At 38.9% G+C, this 24,562-nt stretch overlaps 2 protein-coding genes across 3 annotated transcripts; one reads left to right on the forward strand and one right to left on the reverse strand.

Moving 5' to 3' along the window:
* Positions 1–335: 335 nt before the first annotated feature.
* LOC139412281 (guanylyl cyclase-activating protein 2-like) lies at positions 336–1,796 on the forward strand. The gene is made up of 4 exons (XM_071159123.1): positions 336–536; positions 671–820; positions 1,267–1,375; positions 1,669–1,796. Exons 1-4 carry the CDS (start codon positions 336–338, stop codon positions 1,794–1,796), a joined length of 588 nt encoding a protein of 195 aa, XP_071015224.1.
* A 7,403-nt stretch (positions 1,797–9,199) lies between these two features.
* LOC139411789 (sushi, nidogen and EGF-like domain-containing protein 1) lies at positions 9,200–24,285 on the reverse strand. Of its 2 annotated transcripts, XM_071158535.1 has the most exons (12): positions 24,236–24,285; positions 24,039–24,111; positions 23,916–23,939; positions 21,607–21,645; positions 20,302–20,340; positions 19,412–19,450; positions 18,346–18,467; positions 14,708–14,986; positions 14,432–14,527; positions 14,135–14,261; positions 11,986–12,024; positions 9,200–10,186 (listed from the first exon to the last, which is right to left on the reverse strand). In XM_071158535.1, exons 2-12 carry the CDS (start codon positions 24,103–24,105, stop codon positions 10,047–10,049), a joined length of 1,011 nt encoding a protein of 336 aa, XP_071014636.1. In that variant the 5' UTR covers positions 24,106–24,111; positions 24,236–24,285; the 3' UTR covers positions 9,200–10,046. The 2 variants fall into 2 exon arrangements, with proteins under 2 accessions (XP_071014636.1, XP_071014635.1); XM_071158534.1 differs by lacking the exon at positions 19,412–19,450.
* Positions 24,286–24,562: the final 277 nt, after the last annotated feature.

The following is a 24,562-nucleotide window of genomic DNA, read 5'->3' on the forward strand; positions in this document are numbered from 1 at the left end:
TCAGGACAGGCTGACATGAGGGTATATACAGGGACTATAGGCTAGGGTATCATATGTTTTTATCAATTCACAACCCTTGGGGCCTGGGGAAACCTGTCTGACATAATTCCTGTTTTAAAGCTGCTCCAAGTTACCTGACTTAAACATTAGTGAAGCCTCTGTGGTGTCCAACCTCTTATCAGTTCAAGTGCTTTCATGATCGAGTCTTTCCTAATTACTGACACCAACTCGGGAGCCCCTCCTGTTTGTTAATTACCTTTTTTAGTAGATCAACTGCAGAGACTCAGCACCAAGGAGTTTCAGAACAGAGGACAGCGCTCCCCCAACCACCAAACATGGGACAGACACACCAGACCGAGCAGAATGACCCGGAGATCGATGTCAAGGCGCTCCAGGACATGTACAAAAAGTTTGTGACAGAATGCCCGAGCGGTGTTTTATTTATCCACGAGTTCAAGCGTTTTTTTGGCATCGACCCAACTGGGGAAGTCTCTGAGTATGCGGAGAGCATGTTTCGAGCTTTTGACAAGAATGGGGTGAGATAGCCTATTGTATGCTGTATGTTTCTGAGTTTTGCAGTTTTCTATATCCATGCAAATGAACATGGACACCCGTTTTTCTAAGTTTAGGGAAAAAAACGATTGTTTTCAATTTGTCTATGTCTTTTCAGGATAACACCATTGATTTTCTGGAGTTTGTGGCAGCCTTGAATCTGGTCTTCCGGGGGGACTTGGAGCACAAATTACGCTGGTCATTTAAAGTATACGACAAGGACGGCAACGGCTATGTAGATAGGACAGAACTGCGAGCTATTATTGATGTAAGCACCCAGTGAAGGTCGCCCGAGGATTCCACAAAGTCACTTCGGTGTCTAGTGATTAAATTATCCAAGGGTCTTATGGGAGTGTCTTCTTCAGTGGTGGTAAATAAGCTGAAGCAGACAATCAGTTTATCAGTTAAAACTTTCTGGTCAGATGGCTAACTTTTAACAATTCTGATGAGACAATTATGTGTGTTTGTATGTGTGTGTGTAGGCTACTTTTGGTATGAGATGTGGTTTAAATTACAAATCTAAAACAACTTTGATGTGTAAAAACATTAAGTGTGAATGCAAACCTGCAAACAGGTTCCATTGATGTAAGTTAGGCCTAACAATAGTAAAGGTTTTTAGGCCCTCTTACTTTGTGAATGATCTTGGCCCAAATCATTTATAACCATAGACTGTATGTATTGGTTACACACTGTTACTCCTTAATTCCCCCCCAGAGTATATATCGATTAAAGAAGACGTCCAAGAGAGAGCAGGAGGATATGCAGCAGTCGATGAATGAAGTGTGTGAAAGAATACTGAAGACTGTGGATGTGGACAGGGACGGTAGGTGCATACTCAGTCTGAATGTTTACATTATGTGCAGTATTGGGGGCCAATTCAGCAGAGCTCAATGTTGTGGAACAAACAGATGTTTTGAAATCCCTCTTGTTTTCTTCTACATGTAGTCATGTCAGCTCTGTTCATGACATGTTTATCTGCAACGTTCCACAAGGTTTCCATACTGAACGTGGCCCTGGTCTGCTTGTCTAGGTGTGCTGTAGGCCTGCACAGAAACTTCCAGTCTGTCTGTCTGCCTTGTTTTCTGAACAACCTTTCTGTTGTGATGGCCCATACAGGTCACATCACCCTGGAGGAGTTCATCAAGGGGGCCCAGCGAGACCCATGGATCATGAACATGCTCCAACTGGACATGAACCCTTATGGCTGGGTGCTGGAACAGAGAAGGAAGAGCGCACACTTTTAAAACGACTGGAAAGACATCTTAATTTAACAGTTTTCTTCATTTTTTTCCCCCTTTTTTTTCTTAAACTAAATTAGGTTCCAAATCAATTGCACATAATAGGAAAAAATACATTGCAGATTCATTCGGATTGTTTAAGCTAGTTTTAATTATAAGGACAGGAATGGTTGTGTCGATTACCTTTCATAAATTCCATGAGATCTTCATTCTGAGTGAACCTGCAGTGCAGTTTTTCTTCATCTGTAGATGATTTCATTTGGGCCATATGACTTAATTGGAGCCTTAAAACAATGTCAGTTCCACTTGAACTACTTTGCAGATATTAAACAAACAGACAATCATAATATCAATACAAAATATAAAACTCCCAGTTCATGCTACAAAACCAACTTAAGAGGTTTTAAAAATAGGGTATATTTCACTCAAGATTCCATGACAGTAAGGCATTGTTGGGAGAATAGATGGATGCAGTTCAATGCATGAATAATATAATTCACCAATACAGTGCATTTGGAAAGTATTAAGACTCCTTGACTTGTTCCACATTTTGCTACGTTACAGCCTTATTCTAAAATGGATTCAATTGTTTTTTTCCCCCTCATCAATAAACACACAATACCCCATTAATGACAAAGCAAAAACAGGTTTTTAGAAATGTTAGCAAATGTATTAAAAATAAAACAGAAATATAACATTTACATAAGTATTCAGACCTATACTCAGTACTTTGTTGAAGCACCTTTGACAGCGATTACAGCCTTGAGTCCTTGGTATGATGCTACAAGCTTGGCACACCTGTATTTGACGAGTTTCTCCCATTCTTCTCTGCAGATCCTCTCAAGCTCTGTCAGGTTGGAATAAGGAGCACCGCTGCACAGCTATTTTCAGGTCTCACCAGAAATGTTAGATTGGGTTCAAGTCCGGGCTCTGACTGGGCCACTCAAGGAAATTCAGAGACTTGTCCCGAAGTCACTCCCGCATTGTCTTGGCTTGTGGGCTACACTAGTTCATTTAGCAGACAAGATTTGCTTAGAATTCTGTGTCATTATTTTATATAATTTGAGAGTATGAAGAATATAGTTGAACATAGCTGAAGAAAATATAAGTCATATTTTCTCCAAACGATATGGGGGAGTGTGCACATGCAGCAATTCTGTGTTGAGCAGTTAACAAAGAAACAGGTACTGCTATATGCTTAATTTAGAGTTATTTATGAAACTTTAGTTGTGATGCAAATGTTGGGCTATATATATATATATATATATATATATATATATATATATATATAAATATACAGTGCCTTGCGAAAGTATTCGGCCCCCTTGAACTTTGCGAACTTTTGCCACATTTCAGGCTTCAAACATAAAGATATAAAACTGTATTTTTTTGTGAAGAATCAACAACAAGTGGGACACAATCATGAAGTGGAACGACATTTATTGGATATTTCAAACTTTTTTAACAAATCCAAAACTGAAAAATTGGGCGTGCAGAATTATTCAGCCCCTTTACTTTCAATGCAGCAAACTCTCTCCAGAAGTTCAGTGAGGATATCTGAATGATCCAATGTTGACCTAAATGACTAATGATGATAAATACAATCCACCTGTGTGTAATCAAGTCTCCGTATAAATGCACCTGCACTGTGATAGTCTCAGAGGTCCGTTAAAAGCGCAGAGAGCATCATGAAGAACAAGGAACACACCAGGCAGGTCCGAGATACTGTTGTGAAGAAGTTTAAAGCCGGATTTGGATACAAAAAGATTTCCCAAGCTTTAAACATCCCAAGGAGCACTGTGCAAGCGATAATATTGAAATGGAAGGAGTATCAGACCACTGCAAATCTACCAAGACCTGGCCGTCCCTCTAAACTTTCAGCTCATACAAGGAGAAGACTGATCAGAGATGCAGCCAAGAGGCCCATGATCACTCTGGATGAACTGCAGAGATCTACAGCTGAGGTGGGAGACTCTGTCCATAGGACAACAATCAGTCGTATATTGCACAAATCTGGCCTTTATGGAAGAGTGGCAAGAAGAAAGCCATTTCTTAAAGATATCCATAAAAAGTGTCGGTTAAAGTTTGCCACAAGCCACCTGGGAGACACACCAAACATGTGGAAGAAGGTGCTCTGGTCAGATGAAACCAAAATGTAACTTTTTGGCAACAATGCAAAACGTTATGTTTGGCGTAAAAGCAACACAGCTCATCACCCTGAACACACCATACCCACTGTCAAACATGGTGGTGGCAGCATCATGGTTTGGGCCTGCTTTTCTTCAGCAGGGACAGGGAAGATGGTTAACATTGATGGGAAGATGGATGGAGCCAAATACAGGACCATTCTGGAAGAAAACCTGATGGAGTCTGCAAAAGACCTGAGACTGGGACGGAGATTTGTCTTCCAACAAGATAATGATCCAAAACATAAAGCAAAATCTACAATGGAATGGTTCAAAAATAAACATATCCAGGTGTTAGAATGGCCAAGTCAAAGTCCAGACCTGAATCCAATCGAGAATCTGTGGAAAGAACTGAAAACTGCTGTTCACAAATGCTCTCCATCCAACCTCACTGAGCTCGAGCTGTTTTGCAAGGAGGAATGGGAAAAAATGTCAGTCTCTCGATGTGCAAAACTGATAGAGACATACCCCAAGCGACTTACAGCTGAAAGTGGCGCTACAAAGTATTAACTTAAGGGGGCTGAATAATTTTGCACGCCCAATTTTTCAGTTTTTGATTTGTTAAAAAAGTTTGAAATATCCAATAAATGTCGTTCCACATCATGATTGTGTCCCACTTGTTGTTGATTCTTCACAAAAAAATACAGTTTTATATCTTTATGTTTGAAGCCTGAAATGTGGCAAAAGGTCGCAAAGTTCAAGGGGGCCGAATACTTTCGCAAGGCACTATCTACTATCCCCTATAGTACAAAAGTTGACCGATTCTATTCTGTGCGAGAAATAAATATTCCAAACATAGTGTCATGACTATCTCTCTCTTGGTGAGGATCACAGGACAACAGATAGCCGAAACCCCCTCTCTCCCAGAGGAGAGGGGGAGTTGGGCAGGTTTTCTGACTTAACGACAGGTTGTAAACTTTCTCTCTCTTGCACTGCAGTATGGAGAAGTTAAAAATTCCTTCGTTTCACTCCCAGAGAGAAACTGTCCCCGCCAAAACTTCAACATCAAAAGATTGGAAATTGGAACATTCGTTTTGAAATCCACATGTTTGGAATGGTTGGTGAGGATACAAACAATAATCATGTCATAATTTATTATTTTGTGATGTCATTAAGGATGGTATAACAAGATAACTGTAACTCTGAGAGTGTACACATCCGAGTTGTCAGGTTTGCATCTAAATGTTGTATAAAATCAATGATTAACATACCTGTCTGAAAATATACGGTGCAAATACTTGGCTAATCCCCCCTTCATTTTACAGCCTGTTTATTACTATGTATTTACTAGGTAAGTTGATAAAAAAAAAACGAATACGGAGTAACAATTGGGTCCCCGATGTCGCCACTCATCTCTGATTTGCCACTGGGCACGCAATATCAAGTGCGCCTATAGGCTATTTAGTGTGGTCTCAATCAAATGATCCATAGCCTATAGGCTACAAATTGCATGCTTGTAGAAGCACAGAGCAAAGTTATATTTTAAAGATAATCAAATCAAATGTTATTGGTCGCATACACATATTTAGCATATGTTATTGTGGGTGTAGCAAAATGCTTGTGTTCCTAGCTTCAACAGTGAAGTAATATCTAGCAATTCACAACAATACACACAAATCTAAAAGTAAATGTGTATATATGTGTGATGGGATGTATAGACATTATGGATAGCTGGTGGGATGGTGTAAATAAAACTAGGATGCATTACACACTGCTAATGGATATTCCAACCCTGATCCCTGGCCTGCTCTGCGCTAGCTAATCAAAAGTGTTTGTGTGCTGCCTAAACAATGGCTGTTCTGCATAGGAGGCCTACGGTGGCAGTTCAGGAGGAGCCTACCTGTTTAACATATGAAATTAGGGTATATGCTGCTACAGCCATAGATTTGTCGGTCAATTCCTCCACCCACCATACACTCTTTAAATAGCCTATCTCAGTGTCATTGAAGGGCTGTTAAGTTAAAACAAAGACTCGAATTGAGGGTGTATGAGAGGTTATCCCATAGGCCTGCCTTTAATTAAAGAAAATTGTAAAAAATAAAATAAATAAAAAACACAGGCCTACCGTTTGTTATTTTAAGATTTTGAAGAAAATAAAATGGATCTGATTATATAAAGTGGTCTATAACAGCGCTTTGGTCTGTGAGACTTTATGTTAGGAACAAGCTGTAAAATACCTGGGAAAGGTGGGACTCTGATGCATGTGGAGATATCATTGTTTAGTTTCTTTGACATTCAGAGGCTGAGCTACAACCCTTGATAGCCGAGGCTCATTTTTGGGGACTTTTCTTGGGAAGTAATCTAATTCTGTCTCTGTCAATTTATTAAATGATTCAGTGTCCGTACAATAGAAGATGCTTAAACCCAGACAGCTTTTAGGGAAACACTTGTGACCTTCTCTCGTTGGGTTAAGCCACAGAAGAAGAGTAGCCAGCAGGTAAAACTTACATGCTCGTGTGTCGGTAAGCCTACTCTGTCTGGAATGGAAAGTAAGGCCTAACTTTTGAAAGTATCATCACAGATAGAACTATGAGACAGTTATTTCACCGGATGTATAAATGTGAAGCATCCGTTTGGCATTTCCACTCACTACCAAATATGGTCCTGAGAGGAAGCCCAGTGGCCTGCAGTGGGAGAAGATGGAATGAGATGGATTTTGTCCGACATTCTGCAAATTCTCATCAACGAAACATTTGATTTCAATAGAGTTTTCTGTTCCTAAAACTAGAATCTGTTACGAACAGAGCGGACTAAGTTTTGTAGAAAGTGCCAAAGTAAAAAAAAACATGTTGTTTAGGAGTGCAAAGGCAAATTGCGTTATTGCACATGTCCATTTTAAAGTAGGTGTTCACTAATGGAAAATGCAAATGCATGCTAGAACGCGCCAATAGGATCTCTAACTTGTGCTTGGCTCTGCCCACCACGTTGCTTGTTCTGCTCTCTATGACTCATTTGTTCCCATTGGTTTAAAGGAGACGCAGGGAGTCAGGAAGCAGGTGCAGTCGGTGAGTTTAATAGGAACGAAGATGAAGTAAATACAAAAACAGGAGACGTGTCAAAACATGAAAACAGGAAACAATACTACCTAATGGGTGATACAAAGGAGTGCTAGATAAAGGGGAAGTAATCAGGGAGTGATGAAATCCAGATGTGCCTCATGATGGGGCGCAGGTGTGCATAATAAGGGTTGCCAGGTGTGCGTAATAACGGTTGCCAGGTGTGCGTAATAACGGTTGCCAGGTGTGCGTAATAACGGTTGCCAGGTGTCCATAATGAGGGTTGCCAGGTGTCCGTAATGAGGGTTGCCAGGTGTGCGTAATGATGGGTTGCCAGGACCGGTGGTTAGTTTTGTTGCAAACAAGACACACTGATTTGACATTGGAGAAATATGATATGATGAACACACAGGCCTATCTCTCTGTCCATTCTCAGTCTGTGATTTGTGTAGCATTAAAAAAGATTCTGCTAATATGTAAAATGACCTAGAATTACATGACATTTTTATAAAAAGCAATGTTTTTCTCTGACCTGCAAATACGATGATAGATTCATGCAATGATTTTACTATAAAGGAGATATTTCCACCCCTACTCTTATCCATTGTGGTCTGCAAACCCATAACCTGGCCCCCAGCCCTGTACACTATCAAAATTCCTGCAATGCCATGTAATGCATACAGGATGAAGAACAGTTTCTTAAACTGCAATCTGCAGGCTCTGGACTCGGGTCTGTCCAAGAAGTGATGGTAAACATGTTCTCCACTACCCACTTTATGTTTAATTATTATTTTGGATATAGGGGAGGGTCACTTTTTTTAAATACTTTTTTCTGCATTTAGGCACTATTAAGGTAAAAATATATTCTGTTGAAGGGAGGGCCATCCATTTTCATTTCAAAGGTCCAATTTTCTCCATGTAACCGTTACTATGAATAAACTTCACTCCCTTACCGCTCCCTAAAAGATGAAATCAATGTTTCCCTTAGTCCTGCTTGGAACCAACGTCTTTCAAGATATGTTCGCCCTCTGGTTGGTATTGTAATCGTAACAACGCAGTCCTTTTTGAACAGACTACGGGTGATTTATGACAAGCATCCTGTACAGCGGAGGTAAAGAGTGTCATTTTTTACCAAGCTAATCTACGGTGGTAATTTACTAGACTATTTGTATGAATGAAAAATAATGATGGTGTGACCTACTGTTATTATTTTATTTATTTCCTATTTATGTTATCGAAAAGTGTCTGGTACGGCCATTTCTTATCAAGAGAGAGGGTAAAATATCTATGGACTGTCCATATTTGAAATGTGTAACCTGATCAAGTCAATCGGGGGGGATGGAGTTATTTGTGCCTGAAGGGTGCAGGCTGGAATCAAACCCACGTTGACACATTAGGCTACAGATACGTTAGGCTACAGATACGTTGGGCTACAGATACGTTAGGCTACAGATACATTGGGCTACAGATACGTTAGGCTACAGCTACGTTAGGCTACAGCTACGTTAGGCTACAGCTACGTTAGGCTACAGCTACGTTAGGCTACAGATACGTTGGGCTACAGATACGTTGGGCTACAGATACGTGTTGCAGTAATAGGACATAGGCCTAACGTTTGAGCGAGCAAGAAAAATACTTTTAGCGCAAGCCCTGATCCGAATGACTCGACTGCCCCAGCACAGAGAGAAAGAGAATTGCTCGTTTTCAGGGGCTCACAAGGCTCAATTGAATGTCCTGATGCCGCAGGAAAATTCTCTGCCACAAAGAGGGATGAAGTTAAGACATCTGCACTTTGAGCTAATACTGTCACGCCCTGGTCTTAGTATTTTGTGTTTTCTTTATTATTTTGGTCAGGCCAGGGTGTGACATGGGTTAATTATGTGGTGTGTTTTTGTCTTTTTTTTTTTTTTGTAGGAATTGGGATTGTGGTATAGTGGGGTTATCTAGAAAAGTCTATGGTTGCCTGAAGTGGTTCTCAATCAGAGGCAGGTGTTTATTGTTGTCTCTGATTGGGAACCATATTTAGGCAGCCATATTCTTTGAGCGTTTCGTGGGTGATTGTTCCTGTCTCTGTTTGCACCAGATAGGCTGTTTAGGTTTTCACATTATGTTTATTGGTTTTGTATTATTCGTGTTTATCTTTGATTAAAGATGTATCGAATTAACCACGCTGCATTTTGGTCCTCCTCTCCTTCATCGGAAGAAAACCACAACAAATACTTGCAATCAGACTTCCAGTATATATTTAAGAGTAATCAGGTTAATTACAGTTGTGCAATAAGACTACAGTTATCAAGGAGAAAATATAGGGAGGCTTCAATGTAAAAAGATACTCACTTATCTAAGTCTATAAGCCTAGAAAATACCACAATTACATAGAAAATGTATGTCAGCAGATTGGTTAACAATTGCTCCCATAAGTAAGAATATTTCCAACTTTTTCCTTCCCAGGGCAGATCCAGATCTCACAATTACCATAATGTAATTTCCATCACTCTGCTTGGCCAAAACAACGATACAAAATAATAAAAACATCAAACACTCTCAGAACTAAATCAACACAACTCAATCTAAATGATAGGAGCGCACATCTGGGTTGCTCCTGCTTTGAATCGACCGCTGTCTGGCAACAGAGTAACATAGTTATCAGTCAGTCCTTGCACCCATAGATCCATCTATGAATTTGGGTTACATTTCTCCAGCCCCATTCCTCAACCGTTTATCAAAAAGTGGCACAGTGATCACTTTGTTTCTATTGGAATTTGCCACTTTAATAAATAGGTAAATATATTTCAAGTTATCCATCTACACAAATAAATCAATACAATAGCTAAGCCCATTAAAACACCCAGGAAGAAGGGCCCAAGGAAAATGGGAGTGGATCTGGAGTAACTCAAAGGCGCAACTGCACATACAATACTGTTTAGAATATTAGACAATAGGCTCCCTCCTTCCCCACTCTCATTCTTCCAGTGCACTCCAGCCTTCACTTTGAAAGAGAAATCTCTCGAACGAATAGCACATGCACTATGGCTGCCAATAAAACCACTCCCTTGATTGCAACAAAGTAAGAATCAATGATTTAAAATGGTAAGAAACACCAGAGTTAACAAAGTGCTCAGCATATAAACAGAACCAGTCAAACCCTGTCCTTTACAAAAAATGGAATCTATGCAGAAGTCATCAATTGCGAAAGGCTCATCAGATGTTGGAGCTGGAAGGAATAGAGACAGAGGTTTGATACAGAGATGCAGCATAATATGAATAACAATGTAACAATTTGGCAATTATGTAACAATCTTCCAGGACCAACTTCCTGTAGGGTCATCCTCACCCCCTACGATTTTGTTGTTGATGGAGCGGATGCCACACACGAAAGTGAGAATACTTTTGTTAGAATTTTGACATAATAACAATTCTAGAATTTAGCCAAACTGCTTTTAGATTGAGGCTGGACACAAGATGCTCGGGAATGGGTCTTGAATTTGATTTAACATTACACAATCCACCGGCACAACTCAACATTCCAGATAGTGCCAAGGAAGCCCAAAACGTGTCTTCTGCAGAGGACAGGACAAAGCCATAATAATACTTGATCAGTCATAGTGTAAAAACTATTGGTCGCTAAATCCGGAGAAATGACGGACCATGTAAAAACTGTCGGTCATTAAATCCAGCTAGAAGGACCATGTAAAAACTGTTGGTCATTAAATCCAGCTAGAAGGACCATGTAAAAAACTGTTGGTCATTAAATCCAGCTAGAAGGACCATGTAAAAAACTGTTGGTCATTAAATCCAGCTAGAAGGACCATGTAAAAACTGTTGGTCATTAAATCCAGCTAGAAGGACCATGTAAAAACTGTTGGTCATTAAATCCAGCTAGAAGGACCATGTAAAAACTGTTGGTCATTAAATCCAGCTAGAAGGACCATGTAAAAAACTGTTGGTCATTAAATCCAGCTAGAAGGACCATGTAAAAACTGTTGGTCATTAAATCCAGCTAGAAGGACCATGTAAAAACTGTTGGTCATTAAATCCAGCTAGAAGGACCATGTAAAAACTGTTGGTCATTAAATCCAGCTAGAAGGACCATGTAAAAACTGTTGGTCATTAAATCCAGCTAGAAGGACCATGTAAAAAACTGTTGGTCATTAAATCCAGCTAGAAAGACCATGTAAAAACTGTTGGTCATTAAATCCAGCTAGAAGGACCATGTAAAAAACTGTTGGTCATTAAATCTGTCTCGAAGGACCATGTAAAAACTGTTGGTCATTAAATCCAGCTAGAAGGACCATGTAAAAAACGGTTGGTCATTAAATCCAGCTAGAAGGACCATGTAAAAAACTATTGGTCATTAAATCCAGCTAGAAGGACCATGTAAAAAACTGTTGGTCGTTAAATCCAGCTAGAAGGACCATGTAAAAAACTGTTGGTCATTAAATCTGTCTGGAAGGACCATGTAAAAATGATCGGTCGCTAAATCCAGTAAGGATGAGAAATACCAGAGTTTTGGTGCAGGAACGGGATAATAGTGCTATTTAATGTTATCAATCAGTCATAGGCTATGCACATTTTATTTACTGTTTCATGGATAACCCACTTAAGAGGTTAACATTTTTCCAAATTGAATATAAATCATTTAGAGCGATTTAAAAACTTGACATCATCTAGCATGCATCATGTGATTTTATACTATAACAAGTAGGTAAAGTTTTACTGGTTAAAGTGATGTTGCACACCAGATGATGTCAAAGTGTATCCTGGTGAACTTATCTCGTTAGTTTTTTAAAATACTTTTATTTACTATTGCTCAATATTTAAATTCTCATTTTGCACAAAACCATGGCAGACTGGAGGGATCACTATCAGACACATCAAGTGGCCATTCCATAAAGGGATTACAGTCCAGGCGTTCTTTTAATATAACATTGGTTTCAGTCAGTTACAATCCAGTAAGAGAGAATTGAGAAGTGGATTGAAATCAGCTATTTATTGGGTGTAATGTAAACTCACCAGGGGTTGTTGAAGGGCCATCAGTTGTTGAAGTGGTCGCTGGAAGATATAGACAGAGAGGTTGGAAATTTAGCACAAGCACTTCCTGTAAAGTCCTGTAGTCCCCAAAATATGAGGTTTGGACTCTTTTATAAACGCTCAAAGCCCCAACCGCCTTCGATCCTGCTGATTGGATTGTATAGAGCTGTACAGCTGTTTAAACTCCTATCACCTGCTCCCCTTTCTCTCCCTGAATGTTGACCAATTCCACTGACTACTTAACTAAACTCTTTGCAGTCCAGAAGTCATTCATTTTCAATGGAGGCAGATCACCTTGATTTGTCCCACTCTTGTGTTTTCCGTTGTACCCTGCTGCAACCACTAGTTAGTTGATTGAAAATGTATTTTGTGACATTTTAAGAGTATCAACTCGACAGCAACAATAATTCAGGAGGGCCGAGGTAAACTATTGTTTGCTAATTCTAGAATTCATAAAATAATGTTTTAGCATGGAGCACAAGCCATCAGCACAACTCAACATTCCAGATAGTGCCAAGGAAGCCCAAAACGTGTCTTCTGCAGAGGACAGGACAAAGCCATAATAATACTTGATCAGTCATAGTGTAAAAACTATTGGTCGCTAAATCCGGAGAAATGACGGACCATGTAAAAAACTGTTGGTCATTAAATCCGTCTCAAAGGACCATGTAAAAAACTATTGGTCATTAAATCCAGCTAGAAGGACCATGTAAAAAACTGTTGGTCATTAAATCCAGCTAGAAGGACCATGTAAAAAACTGTTGGTCATTAAATCCAGCTAGAAGGACCATGTAAAAAACTATTGGTCATTAAATCCAGCTAGAAGGACCATGTAAAAAACTGTTGGTCATTAAATCCGTCTAGAAGGACCATGTAAAAAACTGTTGGTCATTAAATCCGTCTAGAAGGACCATGTAAAAAACTATTGGTCATTAAATCCAGCTAGAAGGACCATGTAAAAAACTATTGGTCATTAAATCCGTCTAGAAGGACCATGTAAAAAACTATTGGTCATTAAATCCAGCTAGAAGGACCATGTAAAAAACTATTGGTCATTAAATCCGTCTAGAAGGACCATGTAAAAAACTATTGGTCATTAAATCCAGCTAGAAGGACCATGTAAAAAACTATTGGTCATTAAATCCGTCTAGAAGGACCATGTAAAAAACTATTGGTCATTAAATCCAGCTAGAAGGACCATGTAAAAAACTATTGGTCATTAAATCCAGCTAGAAGGACCATGTAAAAACTATTGGTCATTAAATCCAGCTAGAAGGACCATGTAAAAACTGTTGGTCATTAAATCCAGCTAGAAGGACCATGTAAAAAACTGTTGGTCATTAAATCCAGCTAGAAGAACCATGTAAAAACTGTTGGTCATTAAATCCAGCTAGAAGGACCATGTAAAAAAGTATTGGTCATTAAATCCAGCTAGAAGGACCATGTAAAAACTATTGGTCATTAAATCCAGCTAGAAGGACCATGTAAAAACTATTGGTCATTAAATCCAGCTAGAAGGACCATGTAAAAACTGTTGGTCATTAAATCCAGCTAGAAGGACCATGTAAAAACTGTTGGTCATTAAATCCAGCTAGAAGGACCATGTAAAAAACTATTGGTCATTAAATCCAGCTAGAAGGACCATGTAAAAAACTATTGGTCATTAAATCCAGCTAGAAGGACCATGTAAAACTGTTGGTCATTAAATCCAGCTAGAAGGACCATGTAAAAAACTATTGGTCATTAAATCCAGCTAGAAGGACCATGTAAAAAACTATTGGTCATTAAATCCAGCTAGAAGGACGATGTAAAAACAATTAGTCCCTAAATACAATAAGGAAAAATACCAGAGTTTTGGTGCAGGAACGGGATAATAGTGCTATTTAATGTTATCAAGTGATGTTGCACACCAGATGATGTCAAAGTGTATCCTGGTGAACTTGTCTTTAAAAAAAGTTTTTTAAACATAGCCATCAAGTAGAAGTAGCTGTAGATATAATACTTTACAAATGTATTTCCAAATACATTCACGTAAACTACTTTAAAAAAACGTTGAATAATTATTTTGAAACGTATTTAAAGTAATTGAAATACATGAAATAGTATTTGAACCCAGGTTTGTTGAAAGTACCATTTGTCTGGAAGGCCCAGCGACCAGCGACATTGACATTGCTGGTGTAACTGAAAGTTGTGTCGTTGCTTTGAAATGACCCCGGGATCGAGAAGTAGTGGATGGAGTTGACTGTGTCATAGCCAGCCTAGAAATACACATATCATAGATCGTTATTATCATTTATTAAAAGCATCAGAGATAAAATACTATCCATACATAATTCACATCAGGAATGCAATTTATGCTCATGATAATGAATATAAACCCATATATTATTCTTCATGAAAATGTATAATATGCATTCATTCTTCTGACCTGAATATTTTGAGTTGTTGGTGCAATCTCCCCATAGTTCATCAGGATGAAGGAGGATTGGCCACCAGCAATCAGAACCACTTGGAAGGTGATTTCCTTATATTAAGGAAATTAGATACACATTTTAATACATACTGTAGCCTCCTGTGTCATGTACCAATCTTGCCCATTATACATCTTATATCATAGATTCACAGGCTTTTACTAATCGGCTTAAAAATAACTAAGCATCACTTTAGCTGACAATAGAAACAGAGTCACAACAAAAAGTCTTACTGTTCCAAAAGTGTTGTAGTAGGGAACCTTATCCCAGGTAGCAACGAAGACCCAATTAACAGAGAAGCCCAGATTTGGGAAGTACTGATTAATATCTTGTGTGGCCTGTTGAAGAACACTGCCACTGCTGTACTGCCGGTAAGAGATGGTACCATTCCGCCTGTTGTCCAAATCGGTCCAAAATGGAGCGATCAGATCTCTTGAGGAAAATGCAGGGAATCGGTATGGTATGTAACTGGCAAATGCTGCATTGAAGGTCAGATGTCCATTGTGGTTCACCTGAAATGAAATGTCTTAATTGAGATGGAAATAAAGCCTGTATGACAGTTTAGACACAACTGGTCATGCTTCATCATTTGTTTATTTGTAAGGACAGATCTTTGGAGAAGATGGTTTTGCATCGCTTACAACACTGACAAGTGAAAGTAAAGGAAAATCAGACAAAATGCGTGAATAAATAAAGTACATGCAACATATTGTATGGGACACTTTTAAATGTACTTTTAGAGGCCATTCAATACAATACTCATAACTAACAAAAACAAAAGCAGTTTAGGTCCAAATAGATTAGACTAATAAAGGAAATAGAGGAAGTAACAGCGCAGGCAGAAGGTAATGGAAATTGTACTATAGAGGCACAAAATAGGCTAGAGGAAAATACAAAAAGAAATGGAGGTACTTATTCAAGAATGATCAAGTGTAATGTATTACAAAAATAAAGTGAATTGGATGGAAAATTGTGAAAAATGCACAACATTTCTCTTGAATCTTCAACATAAAAATTCTACCAAAAATAATTTACAGAAACTTGTTACAAATGATGGAGTTATCCATGATTCAAATTATAATTTGAAAAAGGAAGCAAAATATTTTAAGCATGTTTTCTTTTCAGTCTCCTCTATTTGCACTGAATGGTGTTAACTGTTATGATTTCTTTCCTAATAATAATAATAATTTAAAATGAACACATTTACAGAAAGACCTGTGTGAAGGCCAACTTACTGAAGAGGAACTTCTTGAGGCTATAAAATCTCTTCAGTCTGGAAAACATCAGGGCTTGACGGTATACCAGTAGAGAGAGGTACATCAGAACTTTTTTTAATGTACTCAAATATCCATTATTAGCATATTTTAATTACTCCTATACAAATGGTAGACGTTCAAGTTCTCAACAAGAAGGTGTGATTTCATTACTACTAAAACAGGACCCAAGTGGTAAGTATAAAGATCCAGTCCCTTTTAAAAACAGGAGGCCTCTAATGCTTCAATGTTGTGATGTGAAAATCCTGGCGAAATGCATAGCACATAGAATAAAAAAGGTTTTACCAGATATTGTTCATCCTGATCAGACAGGATTTTTACATGGACCATATATTGGAGATAATATATGACAATTACTTGAAACAATTGAACATTATGAAACATAGAAGATACCAGGCTTGGTCTTCATAGCAGATTTTGAAAAGGCATTTGATAAAGTACGACTAGAATTTATATATAAATGCCTGGATTACTTTAATTTTGGTGAATCTCTTATACAATGGGTTAAAGTTATGTACAGCAACCCCAGATGTAAAATAGTAAATAATGGTTACTTCTCAGAAAGTATTGAGCTTTTAAGAGGAGTAAAACAAGGCTGTCCGTTGTCTCCATATCTATTTATTATGGCCTTTGAAATGCTAGCTATTAAAATTAGATCCAACAAGAACATCAAGGGGTTAGAAATCCAGGGGATAAAAACAAAAATGTCAATGTATGCTGATGACTAGTTTTTTCTTAAGTCCGCGATCTGGATCCCTGCACAGTCTCAATCTGGATCCCTGCACAGTCTCAATCTGGATCCCTGCACAGTCTCAATCTGGATCCCTGCACAGTCTCAATCTGGATCCCTGCACAGTCTCAATCTGGATCCCTGCACAGTCTCATTTCATTTGATTTGGAATGCTAAGCCAGACAAATTAAACGTGCCTATTTATATAATGAATATGAGTTTGGGGGGCTAAAATGATTAAATATTAGTATTTGAAACCTCTCACTAAAAGCTTCACTAATACATAAATTATACTAAACCCCAAATGGTTCTCCAGTAGATTATTAATAAAGACTCAGCCTTTGTTCAAAAATGGCCTTTTTGCCTTTATACAGATTGAAACTTCTAATTTCTGACAAATTGAAAATGAAATGTTGTTTAAAGTATTGCCCTTTCTTAAACAAGCCATACAAAGCTGGTTACAATTTCAGTTTTACCCTCAAGACAAGATAGAACAAATATTACAACACTCAAATATACTGATTAATAAAAACATTCTTTATAGATTTTCTTTTAAATGGTATTATATTTATTCATGATATTATGAATAGAAACGGTGGAGTTATGTCACATATTTAGCTATTGAAAATATATGGGAATATCTGCTCAATCCAAACTTACAACCAAATGGATGCAGTACTACCACACAAATGGAGGAGGCGTGGAAAAGGGAGACGGTAGGGAACTTGTTTGCCTGCCATATATTAAAGATACAAATTGGCTGAAAGGAACTGCATAAATAGAAAAATGTACCAGTTCCATTTGAGGACAAAAATGTTGACAGCTGCGCCATACAGGTTGCAAAATAAATGGGAAGAGATTTTCAATGTACCAATTCCATGACACATGGTTTATGAACTGGTACAAGAAACTATACTTGATTCAACACTTAGAGTTTTTAAATTTACGTTTTCATATAAAATTCTTGCCACCAACAGAATGCTATATATATGGGCATACAACAACCTCAGCTCTGTAAATTTTGCCTGCGAAGAGAGAGAATTAATAGATAATTTACTCTGGTATTGCCCCCATGTAGCTTGTTTCTGGTCACAGGTTCAGGAATGGTTAAAAAAAAATCACAACATGCTCTTAAAATTAACCTTACAAATAGCAGTGTTGGGCGATTTGGAAAGCCATAGTTAGTCAATAAATAATATAATAATACTCGTAGGAAAGGTTTTCATCTTTAGCTCACATTCTGTGGTTACTATACGATTAGAAAGGTAAAAAAAAAAGGATCTAAAACATCACAGGACAATTGATAAATATATGGCACATGGAAACCAAACAAGGGTGGTCTATGGTGATAGGTAGGATGGGCTGAGAGTGGCTGAGGGGTGGTCTATGGTGATAGGTGGGATGGGCTGAGAGTGGCTGAGGATTGGTCTATGGTGATAGGTGGGATGGGCTGAGAGTGGCTGAGGGGTGGGATTACAGAGCTGAGGTCTATGGTGATAGGTGGGATGGGCTGAGAGTGGCTGAGGGGTGGGATTACAGAGCTGAGGTCTATGGTGATAGGTGGGACGGGCTGAGAGTGGCAGAGGGGTGGGATTAAAGAGTTTATGTTTGGTAATGTATTATTGTTATGTGACTGCTTTATATAAAAGTACCATGTAGGTCAAATGTGTATGTAAAATGTATGTATATGTAGCAGAAAAGTAGTTTAAAAAAAACTAAAATATATTTGTACTCCGGGTGGTGGAGTAAAAAAAACACAAAAAAACATGGAACATATTAATAAATACAGTGTGTACTACTATCACTCCATAATGTATGTAATGTATGTACTATCCCAGAGAGGTTAAAAACATTTATTTTTACGCACGCGTATCTGTTGATGTGGTTTTCCAAAATAAACAAATGGCTGCTCCAGGGTTATAGGAGGGGAACTTCCATCATCGGATCGGGAGCTCACTGTGTCTCCAGCCCCAAATGGATAGAGTGGGCCTGAGATGAACAAAATGGTCCGTTAATAACATCATTACAATTAGGTCATACAGCGATTATCTAACAATCTGTCACGGCCAACTTTCTGCATTGTCATCCTCACCCCAACTATTTTCTTGTTGATTTGGATTATGCCACACACTAAAGGGAGAATAAACTCTTGGGATTTTTCAGCAATTCAGCCAAAGTAAGTTTAGGTCATGGCGGGACACAAGATGCTTGGGATCACTATCAGACACATCAAGTGGCCATTCCATAAAGGGATTAGAGTCCAGGTGTTCTTTTAACATAACATTGGTTTCAGTCAGTTACAATCCAGTAAGAGAGAATTGAGAAGTGGATTGAAATCAGCTATTTATTGGGTGTAATGTAAACTCACCAGGGGTTGTTGAAGGGCCAGCAGTTGTTGAAGTGGTCGCTGGAAGATATAGACAGAGAGGTTGGAAATTTAGCACTTCCTGTAAAACCCCGTAGCCCCCAAAATACGGGATTTGGTCTCTTTTATAAACGCTTAAAGCCCCACTGATTTTAGATTGCGGCGGGACACGAGATGCTCGAGAATGGGTCTTGAATTATTTTATATGAACACGTGGCAGCTGGGATGTAAATCATATTGTCTGACTTCTCATTTTGCCCAAGCAATTCGGCCAAAGTGAGTTTAGGTCATGGCGGGACACAAGATGCTTGGGAATTGGTTTTTCATTTTGGAATATTGACAAGTGGCAGTTGGAATGCAAGTGCACAATATTTAAATTCTCATTTTGCCCAAAACCATGTCAGACTGGAGGGATCACTATCAGACACATCAAGTGGCCATTCCATAAAGGGATTAGAGTCCAGGTGTTCTTTTAACATAACATTGGTTTCAGTCAGTTACAATCCAGTAAGAGAGAATTGAGAAGTGGATTGAAATCAGCTATTTATTGGGTGTAATGTAAACTCACCAGGGGTTGTTGAAGGGCCATCAGTTGTTGAAATGGTCGCTGGAAGATATAGACAGAGAGGTTGGAAATTTAGCACTTCCTGTAAAACCCCGTAGCCCCCAAAATACGGGATTTGGTCTCTTTTATAAACGCTTAAAGCCCCACTGATTTTAGATTGCGGCGGGACACGAGATGCTCGAGAATGGGTCTTGAATTTTTTTATATGAACACGTGGCAGCTGGGATGTAAATCATATTGTCTGACTTCTCATTTTGCCCAAGCAATTCGGCCAAAGTGAGTTTAGGTCATGGCGGGACACAAGATGCTTGGGAATTGGTTTTTCATTTTGGAATATTGACAAGTGGCAGTTGGAATGCAAGTGCACAATATTTAAATTCTCATTTTGCCCAGAACCATGTCAGACTGGAGTGATCACTATCAGACACATCAGCAAGTGGCCATTCCATAATGGGCTTAGGGTCCAAGTGTTCTTTCAACATAAGATTGTCAACCTGTTGTTTTATGTAAACGATGCAGAGTCTCCAAGGCACTGTGTAATGGACAGGGCTGTCTCACTGTCTGGAGGCTATGATTGGATAGAGCACAATCAGTGCATCTGTTTAATCTAGTGTTAGTGGGCAAGTGGACATTATTGTAATCCAAACCAAACCCTCATGTAAATCGTGATGCACAGTGATTGGCCACCCATCCAGTAGCAAACCCGCGTCACAACTATAACTTTATTGATCAAATCCCAGCTCTTTCATGACAACCCCACTAATATGTAATATTTGGTATATAACATAACATCTCATTAAGATAAGAGACGGTTTCAGTCAGTTACAATCCAGTAAGAGAGAATTGAGAAGTGGATTGAAATCAGCTATTTATTGGATGTAATGTAAACTCACCAGGGGTTGTTGAAGGGCCATCAGTTGTTGAAGTGGTCGCTGGAGGATAAAGACGGAGAGGTTGGAAATTTAGCACAAGCACTTCCTGCTCCCAAAATACAATATTTGGTCTCTTATAAACACTTAAAGCCCCACTGATTTTAGATTGCGGCGGGACACGAGATGCTCGGATATGGGTCTTGAATTTTTGAATATGGACAAGTGGCAGCTGGGATGCAAGTGCATTTACTGCTTGTGAAGTTGCTAGCTAGCAAGTTAGCATAAACTAGCGCTAACTGGACTAGTCATTGTCTAAATCAACTGTTCCCAAACTCAGTCCCCGGGACCCAAAGGGGTGCACGTTTAGTTTTGTTCTCTAACACTACACAGCTGATTCAAATGATCAAAGCTTAATGATTCAAGGATTATTTGAATCAGTTGTGTAGTGCAGGAGCAAAAAACGAAGTATACACCCCTTGGGGTCCTGGGGACCGAGTTTGGGAAACCCTGGTCTAAATGACAGACAGAAGCGCATTCATAACAATAGTATGATAACATCTTGTGGTCCAATGTGAATTACGGGGGGGGGGGGGGGGGGGGGGGGGGGGGTCAGTTACCGCAGGGGGCTATTTACCCCCTAGTACCCTACCCTGCTGCAGCCACCAGTTGGTTTAAATGTATTTTTTGAAAATGTAAGAGTAATGTGTTGCGTTGTCTCATGCTTCAACCACCAGTTGATTTAAAAAGTATTTTGTGACATTTCAAGAGTATCAACTCGACAGCAAAATTCATTACCGAGCCAAGAGGGCCGAGGTAAACTAGGGTTGACTTCCATAGATTCACTTTGCTCTGATTTGATTAATTTTTTGCTAATTCTAGTTTTCAGAAAATAATATTTTAGCAAGAGCACAAGCCACCAGCCCTCAACATTCTCAACATTCCAGAGAGTGCCAAAACAAAAAGCCCAAAACGTGTCTGCTGCAGAGGGACAGGACAAAGCCATAAGAAAACCTATTCAGTCATAGTGTAAAAATTATTAGTCGCTAAATCCAAAAACATTGACATGATTGTAATCCAAACCCAACCCTCATGTAAATCATGATGCACAGTGAATGGGGGACCAGTCAGTGGCAAGCCCGCGTCACACCTACACATTTACTGATCAAATCCCAGCTCTTTCGTGACAACCCCACCTATATATAATATTTGTTATATAACATAACATCTCATTAAGATAAGAGACGGTTTCAGTCAGTTACAATCCAGTAAGAGAGAATTGAGAAGTGGATTGAAATCAGCTATTTATTGGGTGTAATGTAAACTCACCAGGGGTTGTTGAAGGGCCATCAGTTGTTGAAGTGTTCACTGGAATATATAGACAGAGAGGTTAGAAATGTAGCACTTCCTGTAAAACCCCATAGCCTCCAAAATACTAGATTTGGTCTCTTATAAACGCTTAAAGCCCCACTGATTTTAGATTGCGGCGGGACACGAGATGTTCGGGAATGGATCTTGAATTTTTGAATATGAACAAGTGGCAGCAGGAATGTAAGTGCGTATTGTCTCAATTCTCATTTTTCCCAAAACCATGGCAGACTGGAGTGATCACTATCAGACACATCAGCAAGTGGCCATTCCATAATGGGCTTAGGGTCCAAGTGTTCTTTCAACATAAGATTGTCAACATGTTGTCTTACAGTATATAAAACAATATCTAAAGAAAGCCACACACTCTCTCACACACACTCCTATAGTATATGCAATACCACTTAAATGTAACTCAATTTTATCTTAAATGTAATCACTGTAATCCCCAAAAGTAACAATTTATCATGAAGGGGCATAAACAATAACTACTAATGCTGCACACTCCAAGAAATGTAGAAATCTCACCTTTCTGGTAATTTTTTTAATAAATTGCTGCGGTGTAGTCACTTTTGAGGACACAAGCTCAATACACAAAACAAATATGATAAAAATATGAAAATATGAAATATTTGATAAAAACTGTAGTTCTGGGTCGCCTCCCTGACCAAGGTTCTTCTTGCACGGTTGCTCAGTTTGGTCAGCGCTAGGCAGAGTCTGAGTAGTTCCATATTTTGTGCTCAAGGAAACGTTCAACATTCTAAAAATTGTTTTATTGTCATGACTTCCGCCGAAGTCGGCTCCTCTCCTTGTTCGGGCGGCGTTCGACGTCACTGGCTTTCTAGCCATCGCCGCTCCATTTTTCATTTATCCATTTGTTTTGTCTTGTTCCCTGCACACCTGGTTTTCATTCCCAATCACACTACATGTATTTATTCCTCTGTTCCCCCTCATGTCTTTGTGTGAAATTGTTTGTTTGTTACATGTAGCCCGTATTAGGCTGGTTAGCACCGGGTCTGTGTTTGGCCAGTGTGTTTTGGTTATTTTGTACCATTCGTGTACTTTGGGCGTATATTGCTATTTTCATTGGGTATGAATAAAGTGCGCCTGTTATCACCCATCTCTGCTCTCCTGCACCTGACTTACCTTCAACCAGTAGCGCACACCCTGACTGACATTTATACATTTCCCCAGATGATCTCCGAGATGAGGTGATCTACGGACAGTCCCTTGGCCTTCATTGTATAGTTTCTGCTCTGACATGCACTGTCAACTGTGGGACCTTATATAGACAGGTGTGTTTATTTTTTAAATCTTGTCCGAACAATTGAATTGGCCACAGGTGGACTCCAATAGAGTTGTAGTGACATTTCAAGGATGATCAAAGGAAATTGGATGCACCTGAACTCAATTTGGAGTGTCATAGCAAAGGGGTGTGAATACTTATGTAAATTTGAAATTTCTGTATTTCATCTTCAAAAAATTTGCAAACAATTCGAAAAGCATGTTTTCATTTTATCATTATGGGGTATCGTGTGTAGATAGGTGAGCAAAAATGTATATTTAATCCATTTTGAATTCAGGCTGTAACACAAAGAATGTGTAACAAATCAAGGGGTATGAATACTTTCTGAAGACACTGTATATTATACAGTATAAGCAATTCCAATGCAAGTCAATGGAGAGTGAGGCATGCTCCAGTATTCTCCCTATTCCCCTCCCTCTCTCACAAGTACACGTGTACACACAAGTGGAGGCTGCTGAGGGGAGGACGGCTCGGAATAATGGCTGGAACGGAGTCAATGGAATGACATGAAACACATGGAAACGATGTGTTTGATACCATTCCACTAATTCTGCTCCAGTCATTACCAAGAGCCTGTCCTCCCTAATTAAGGAGCCACCAACCTCCTTTGGTAGACACATATCACAGACATCCATGCACACCCGCGCAAAATCTTTAATTCTAATTCACAGATCTTCTCGAGTGACATTGTCACAATATAAGTTAAATAGAAGTTATTTTAGGATGCTTGTAGGCCAAGTTTTCACACTTGTAGTTTTCACACCAAGCATTCTTTCGGTAGAATAAGGAAGTCAAATCGATTCATCTGTGTTAGTTCAGGAACTACCACCTATGCCTCTAAGACTAAGTGATGTAATCTCTGCTTGTTTCATGTTATGTAAGTATCTCATGACGGTTTCAGTTACAATTTAGTCCAAGTTGAAAAGTGGATTGAAATCAGTTATTGGGTGTCATGTAAACTCACCAAAATCAGCAGTGGTCACCTTACCTTTTGAAACAATGGAGGGGGGGTCAAGGTGAGCAAGCTTAAATTCACATGTAAAATACTAACACAATCATCAAGATACAAAGTGGATAAAGTACTTACTTGTCATCAACAAAAGCAGCACAAAAAGCATAATTTGATTCCTCATTGTCACAAGCTCCTTGTCCATTCAAATCTAGAAGCAAAATGTTTCATATTTATCGTCATAACCATGAACATTATTATCCCTTTCTTCAAAACTGTCTCCATTCACATTTTACATGTTCTATTCTACAAACAGATGTGTTAGAACAGCTCACCTGTTTCTGCGCATTCACCCTTTCTTCTGTGTAGTTCTGTTGGGTTGGGACTATTGGTTCCTAGGTATAGTTTATACGTAGGTATGTTAAGAAGGTGGAATGTGGCCAACCCCTATAGTCAATGGCATACATGAATCACCCCAAGGACACTTACTGCAGGTTTTGGCACCAGGCTTATGTATTTTATATGTAAATCAAATGAATAAGGTGGAATAACAACAAATGGAATGCAATACATACATTTCAATTATGAGATTACAAAACAATTAGGCCTAGACCTAGGTAGCTAACTGGTTTCTTAGCTATATTCACCTTCAATATCTTAAT

The sequence above is a fragment of the Oncorhynchus clarkii genome, chromosome 6 (genome assembly GCF_045791955.1).
Source record: "Oncorhynchus clarkii lewisi isolate Uvic-CL-2024 chromosome 6, UVic_Ocla_1.0, whole genome shotgun sequence".
Lineage (NCBI taxonomy): Eukaryota > Metazoa > Chordata > Actinopteri > Salmoniformes > Salmonidae > Oncorhynchus > Oncorhynchus clarkii.

Bases quoted from the DNA above. Each gene is read 5' to 3' on its own strand.
- LOC139412281 (XM_071159123.1), top strand. From the start codon at position 336: ATGGGACAGACACACCAGACCGAGCAGAATGACCCGGAGATCGATGTC. The intron at 537-670 runs GTGAGATAGCCT...ATGTCTTTTCAG, and splicing joins GAGCTTTTGACAAGAATGGG to GATAACACCATTGATTTTCT. The intron at 821-1,266 runs GTAAGCACCCAG...ATTCCCCCCCAG, and splicing joins AACTGCGAGCTATTATTGAT to AGTATATATCGATTAAAGAA.
- LOC139411789 (XM_071158535.1), bottom strand. From the start codon at position 24,105: ATGGACAAGGAGCTTGTGACAATGAGGAATCAAATTATGCTTTTTGTG. The intron at 19,451-20,301 runs GTGAGTTTACAT...TATATCTTCCAG, and splicing joins TGGCCCTTCAACAACCCCTG to CGACCATTTCAACAACTGAT. The intron at 14,987-18,345 runs GTGCGTAAAAAT...ATTTCATTTCAG, and splicing joins AACCACATCAACAGATACGC to GTGAACCACAATGGACATCT.